This window comes from Panthera leo, chromosome D2 (genome assembly GCF_018350215.1).
Source record: "Panthera leo isolate Ple1 chromosome D2, P.leo_Ple1_pat1.1, whole genome shotgun sequence".
NCBI classification, from domain to species: Eukaryota; Metazoa; Chordata; class Mammalia; order Carnivora; family Felidae; genus Panthera; species Panthera leo.
In genome coordinates this window covers 47,261,063-47,268,349 of record NC_056689.1, presented here as the reverse complement: position 1 = coordinate 47,268,349, position 7,287 = coordinate 47,261,063, and the positions used below count along the sequence as shown (strand labels likewise).

Here is a 7,287-nt window from a genome sequence, read left to right as displayed (position 1 = left end):
GGAAGCGCCTGACGGCCGCCTTCCGGTGGTGGGAAAGTGAACCAAGCCAGAATCAAAGCGGCGCGTCCTGTGGCAGGTGGGGGTGCCTGTGGAAAGGGAAGGCAGGCGACTGGCTAGGGCTTGGCTCGGGAGGCCAGCGGAGCAGCAACTGCAGAAGCAGGCAGCGGCAGAGAGGGAATGGTGCCGGGAGGCGCCGAGGAGGAGGCGCAGTCCGTCCCTCTCAGGGTTAGTGAATGAGGCTCTCCGCCCGGGCCGGCCCGGGGACTGTGCGCTGCGGGTCCCAAGCATGAGTGCGGGCCCCGGCTGTGAGCCCTGCACCAAGCGACCCCGCTGGGGCACCGCTGCAACTTCTCCGCCGGCCGCCTCGGACGCCCGGAGTTTCCCCGGCAGGCAGAGGCGCGTTCTCGATCCCAAGGACGCTCCCGTGCAGTTCAGGGTCCCACCGTCCTCGTCAGGCTGCGTCCCGGGGCGGGCGGGACCGCACAGAGGCAGCGCCACCTCGCTTGGTACGTGGGGAAATAAAGATCTTTGTCCTTCCCTTTGGCCCAAACCTTTTCTTGGTCTCCGAGGACCCAGGAACTCCAGTCGTCCCCTTTCTGGTCTTGTGTGCACTACTCTGAGGCCCTCTTGCCGAGTCACTAAGGCCGCTTAGTGGGGGAATGCGGCCACATTTTCCCACTTGCATTGGTGGGGTGAGAAACCCTGATGAGCAGTCACTCAAGGCCGAAAATGGTAGTAGACTCCACCTGTTTGCTTTCCTCGGGTTTGACTGAGAAATTGCCTTGTTAAGGAGGTCTAATTGTGTATGTGAAGCTTCAACCTCTAGATGGAAAGAAAGCTGCAAAGAAGGTCACAATTTCTCTTGATTCACCTCGGGGTTCAGGGCTGTTAGTATTACCTGGCATTGTACTTGTCTCTGGCATACATTGTTGAACTTGGCCTGTCTTCAGATCCTAAAATCCATCAGTAGAGATAGACAATTCTGTGAGAAGTCCACGTAACAAGAGGTAATGGTTGTGCTGATAGGTGAGGGACATATGGTTAGGGTTAGGAATCAAAAGTACTTTTAAAAAAAATGTTTATTTTTGAGAGAGAGACAGAGCTCGAGGGAGGGCCAGAGAGAGAGAGAGGGAGAGACAGAATCCAAGGCAGGTTCCAGGCTCTGAGCTCTCAGCACAGAGCCGGGTACAGGGCTCAAAACCATGAACCACGAGATCATGACCTGAGCCGAAGTCAGATGCTTAACCAACTGAGCCACCCAGGCACCCCAAGAGTCAGAAGTACTTAATCCAGTCTGTGGGATCAAAGATATTCTCCCAGAAGATGAAATGCTTATTTTGAAGAGTGAAGAATGTTGAAGAGTTAGCTAAAAAAGAGGAAGTAAGGGAGGGTTCCTGAAGTATAGCTGATGCATACTGTCAACAGGGGAGAGTAGTGAGAGATAGGGCTGCAGAGAGGTAGGCAAAGATCAGATCATACTGGGACATACAGGTAATGCTAAGGGTTTTGAATGCTAAGGGTTTTATCTCTGAGGGCAACCCGAAGCTTTTAATGGGTTTTTAGTAGGGGAGTGACTTTACACACATGCGTGTGCATGCATGTTTACACACACACACACACCTTTTTTCTTTCTTTTTTCAAGGTCTCTGGCTGATGTGTAGAAAATGAAGCATGTATTGAAAGGGAGCAGAAGCGCAGGCCCAAGACTAAAGGAGTTAGTGTAGGTGGGAGATAATGATGGTTTATACTTGGTTGTGGGCGGTAGGAAAGGGGAGAAGTGGATGGATTCAGAGAGAATGGGATATGTATTTTGTATCTCCTAAGAAATATATCTTGCTGGAAATACAGATTTGGGGATTCTTGGTATAAACGTGGTGATCGGTGCTATGGAAGTAGATCAGATCATATACAGCATGTAGAGAAAATAAAGGCGACCTAGGACAGAAACTTTAGGAACACCATCATTTAAAAGTAGACTGAAGAGAAGTAGCCAGAAAAGTAGGAGAAAATCTTGGCTTTTGTTGTGTCCTGCAGGGAAGAGAGCATTTCAAAAAGGATGCATTGCTCAACAGTGATGCATTGGTCAACTGGACAGAGATCAGGCAGTCTTCAGGTGAATGATATAAACTTAGTTTTCTCAGACTTAGAGGCAGTGGGGAGTACACCTGAACTAAATATTGAAGGATAAGCAGGATTTACCGTGTAGATCAAGGAGAGAAAGAAATAGGCAGAGGGAGTGGCATGTGCAAAAGTGGTAGGACTGGAGCACAGGATGACAGGAGTGACAGGAGGTGAGTCCAAGAAGAGGGGCAGAGCTTGTTACGGACAAACTTTAGTGCGATTTCAAGAAGTTTAGACTTTATTCTGTGGTTAATGGAGGGCCACTAAAAAGCTTTTAAGAAGGGAGATAACATTTGGTGAGTATTTTAGAAAAGATGGCCTTAGTGGCCATCTTTAGACTTAGTGGCATTTTTAGACTGCGGTCTGCTGTATAAATTTCACCTGGTACAAACAGTAGGAAATCTATGAACTGAGTAAATATGCCATATTTATTACAAACATGTTTCATGAAATAATACCTATTATATATGATGCATTCTTATGTTGTATGTATTTTGTTAAAAAAAAGTCCATTGTAGTTTGTGTAACACTGGGTTAGAGAAAGTCAAGACTAGACCAGGAGACCAGTTATAGGAAATAAATGCGCTTGTCCAAAGTGATGTACCTGTTCTTTTGATATTGGTGCTATTTTGAAGATGGAGAGGAAGGAATGGATTTAAGATTTAGGAAGATTTCAGGGAACTTGGTGATGGAGAGTGGAGGGGAGGGGCACTGAGGGTGACCTCCAAGTACTGTATCTGAACCTATCTGAGAGGCTGATTTCCATATAAAGGTGGAAGAGTTAGTTGCAAGTGGAGGGAGGCAGTCAGTCCTCTTGGTTGAATCTTATTTCCTGCAGATTTCTGCAGAAGAGGAACCAAATTAAAACTTGGGCTGTACTTTATTATGTGTTACTATTTGTGTATACTGGGCACAGGACACCAGTTAACAAATGTTCACAGTCTAAACAAAAACTATTGTTTCAAATTTGGAATTCTTTAGGAACGTGGTATTTAAAATTTTAATATATAGTCATCCTAGGAGAAGTAGATGAGAAAAGGAAATGGATGTTCGTTCAACATCTTTAAATTTTGTGTTATTTACCTTCCTGGGCATATTCTATTGGTCGAAAACCGCAAACCCTGCATAGAACTCAGGGTGCTATTCACATTCTGATGGCAGCTCCCCTTTTCTGCCTTTTATAGCTACCTAGAGCTTCTCTCCCTGCTCCAGGCACGGTCTAAGTGTAGGTCAGTGATGGGTGGTGGTGGTGGTTGTGGGGGGACTGGAGCTGGTTTGTCTCCCTTCCCTTGAATCATTCCTTCAGCCTCAGTGCTGTCAAAAGCATCATCAGACCTCTTTCCTCATCTCAGAACTCCCCCTGTCCATCACTTTTTGGTCTCTCCGCACCCTTCCTTCCCATACCTTATCTTGCTGCTGATAAAGAGACTTTTGAGGTGTTCCTTTGAAATGCAGGTGAATTTCAAAGCATTTTGTGTCTTTTGCCTGTGTCTATAGCACCTATTTGATATGCTAATTGACACTAACACAGTGGTTACTGAGTGATGTTCTGAGATTAAGTGTAAATGGTGTGAAGTCAGAATAAAGTTGGAGGACTGCTGATATCCGTGAAAATGAGATTGGGTGAATTGTTGAGTTTCTACTTTGTGAGACTGGACACTTCATATTTTCTCTCATTGATCTACATAAGCCTGGAAGTACGTATTTATTGTTAATCCTATTTTATAGGTGAGGAAATAGAAGTGAAGCCCAAAGAAGTAAAGTACCAGTTAAGTGACTGAGCAAAGATCTCAGTCCAGGATCTTGACTCCAGATCTTTTATCTTTTTCATCACCTCTTTTACCCTCCTTTTTGCTTGCTGTGATTATTTCTAGTAAAAAGAAAGAAGTTCCCAGGTAATGTGGGAAGCATAATTTTATGCTCATTTTGGTAATAATGGGTAAAACTCTGAAGCAGTCCTGTGAAATTTTGCAAAAGAAACCTTTGGAAGCTAGAGTAGTGGTATTGGAAAGAGAAGTAGGGCTCTCAGAAGGATTAAGGAATGTTTTATTATCAGGAAATACTGGTTCCTCACCTCTTGCTCCTCTTTTATCCTGTTCTCAGGCTTCAGGAATTATACTAGGAAACTATTTTTTTATTTTTTATTTTTTCAATATATGAAATTTATTGTCAAATTGGTTTCCATACAACACCCAGTGCTCATCCCAAAAGGTGCCCTCCTCAATACCCATCACCCACCCTTCCCTCCCTCCCACCCCCCATCAACCCTCAGTTTGTTTATACTAGGAAACTTAAAACTGGAGAGAGAATACATTCTCATGTCAGAGCTGTAGGAGAACACTTCATAGTTTCTTATGAAATGATGTATGTAGTCTTTCGGTTCTCTAGACTTGCCTTTATAGTGCTATGCTTTGTGTTTATGTCTATTATAGGAACCTAGCTATTGCATACCATTTAATCCTTATATTTATGGAGAAAGATGTTTTATTTTTTAAATATTTATTTATTTTGAGAGAGAAAGAGAGCAAGAGAGAAGGAGAGAACCCCAAGCAAGCTCTGTTCTGTCAGCGCAGAGCCCTACACAGAGCTTGGTCTCACAAACCATGAGATCATGACCTGAGCCAAAATCAAGAGTTAGATGCTTAATTGACTGAGTCACCCAGGTGCCCCAAAAGGTGTTTTAAATTCTACACTGACTCAAAAAGTGAAGTTTTGGCTCCCTGCTGGTTTGTAATTTGAGGATATTCTATACTTGTGTTTGATATAATGAAATTAAATAGAGAAAGATGGAACTACAGAAGAAGTCTCGGAATCAAGTTGTTCATCCTCTTCTGATTGAAACCAATTTTTTGTCTGAAGCCTGATTTTCTGTAGAAGTGCTAACTTAATAAAAGCACTAAAATAGTGGTATTTAATAAGGAATATCAAATATAATACTTTTTGTGATAGAAACTTTTTAAAATGCTAATCGAAGAATTTTAGTTGGAATGTTAGTATTTTATGTAAGGAATGAATTATATGGGACTCAAATATAGTGATAAAGCTGTATATTTTCATATATTTAGGACAACATCTGTTTTGCTCACATTGTGGTATTTGAGAAGACCTAAGCAAATAAAAATGAGTCTGACTTAAGGTGCCTAGATTCTTACATTACAGTTTGGGGAATAGTTGAGAATGTTTAAGATTTTATATCTTATTATACTAAAATATTACATACATTTAATCCATAGTTTAGTTAATTTTGAAAGCATGCTTATTTCTAATGCTTATGTAAACTGTGGTTTACATTTATTTGTGTTGCATTTCTTCAACTGAGTTATCACTTCTACCTTTGCTATTGTCTGCTGGTCATTTCTATCTAGTCAGCTCTTCAGCATCTCAAATTTAGTATGTTCACATTTGACCAAATCATATTTTCCCCTAAATCCAGTTGTCTTATATTTCCTACATTTTTACTTAATGCTGTGACTATCTTTTAAGTATCTCAAACTTAAAGCTCAGTGTCACCTTTAACTTCTATCATTATGAAGTCTGTAATGACTCTCATTTCTCAACTTTTATTCTCTATTCTCACAAGGACTAGTTTTGGCCTTTGACCATTAGTTCTCCAACCTAGTTGCTGATCATCTGAGTCACCTTTTGAAAAAAATACAGATTCTAGCTTCCTTTGTTGACTCTATCATCACATATATAGATTGATTCAGTAGGCCTGGGGTCTAGCCCTGGGATCCATTAATTATCAGCCCGTTAATGATTCAGATGGTTTGGGAACCTCTGACTTAACACCAATAGCTTCCTTGCTGGTTTCTATCAATAGGGTCTTCCTTCTTGCCCCCTCAGATTTGCGCTCCAGGCTATCTATCATGCATGACTGACAGCCTCTTAGATTTGAATTCTGGAATTACAGCTCTGAGTGTAACTTAACACTTTTTCATACCTCTTTGTGGTAGCTGACTTTTCAATCATATTTTGTGTTGATTTCTTTTTAAGTTCTTTATTTTTCCTTGCCATTGATGCCTTTGCTTATGATTTCCCTTTGTGACTACATTTATTCTTCAAGGCACAATTCAACCCCTATTTATCAGACTGTTCTACCTATTCTAGTTCCCTAAAGTCTTTTCTCAGAAATACTTTAATTCCTTTTAATCTCATTTAATACTAAGGTAGTTAAGAACTAACTTAAGTTAGTTAAGAACTATTTATTGATCGTATACCAGTTTGTGCCTTAAACATCTTGCATGCTATTTCATTTAAACCTCATAATAACCCCAGGAGAGGTACTGTTAATTTGCATGTTTACAGATAAGGAATCTGAGACACAGAAAAATGATTCCTCACAAAGTTGCTTAGGAATCTAATGGGAGCACTAGGATTTGAATCCAAGTCGTTTGATTACAGAGCCTGAATTCTCACCCATTAGTCCATACCAGCTCTTTTAGGGGCATGTTGCTTACTACTCTATGCCAGATGCATTTATATAATATTTCTATCTTATCTCCCATTACTTGAGTGTGGCAGGAATGATTAATCTCTGTTTAACCCACAGAACCTAGCACAATGGCTTATGTGTATAAATGCTGCTATAGGTATTTTCTCTTTGAAGGCATGTATGCATATACATAATTGTTTTGGTGTGTGTGTGTGTGTGTCTGTGTGTGTGTCTTTTTTTTTTTTTTTTTTTTTTTACAGTTTTCAAACAAAAGACTATTACCAGTTGGATGGACACTAAAGGAATCAAGACAGCTGAAGCAGAAAGGTATATAGAAACATACCTATACAGAGAAATGAATAACATGATACATGAATGTTTTATCTTGCTTCATGCTTTTTCTCCTCGCTTGATCCCACTTTTCTTTACATTTATTCATTCTTTCAGATTACAAATAATAGTGTTTTAGAGTCTAATGTATCAGGGACTGTCCTATATACTTGAAATACAAAGATGAAAGAGGAATAGTCTCTGTTTCTAAGATAGAGTATAGTGGTGGTGGCATACTCAAAAATACACAATCATTACATAGTGTGATAAATAAGACTTGACTGTCTTATATAAACAGAACAGTGGTAGTTAGTATATAGGACAATCAGCTTCACCTTTGCAGGAAGGCCTGCCAGGAGGTGAGTCCAGTTTAACATTTAAAGGAAGAGTAGGTGTTTCCCAGG

General features: G+C 40.9%; 1 protein-coding gene across 6 annotated transcripts in view; it reads left to right on the top strand.

Annotated features, from left to right (window-relative positions):
* Positions 1–36: 36 nt before the first annotated feature.
* The window catches only part of PARG (poly(ADP-ribose) glycohydrolase), a 131,511-nt gene continuing 124,260 nt past the window's right edge, over positions 37–7,287 (top strand). For 5 of the 6 annotated variants that reach the window (XR_006194404.1, XR_006194402.1, XR_006194401.1 and 2 more), the window contains exons 1-2: positions 37–506; positions 6,814–6,880. Coding sequence is in view for 2 of the 6 variants with exons in the window: in XM_042908054.1 (XP_042763988.1) it covers positions 287–506; positions 6,814–6,880 (287 nt within the window). In the remaining 4 variants the exon portion in view is untranslated. The remainder of the gene's footprint in view (positions 507–6,813; positions 6,881–7,287) is intronic. The other variant, XR_006194403.1, reaches the window with a different exon arrangement.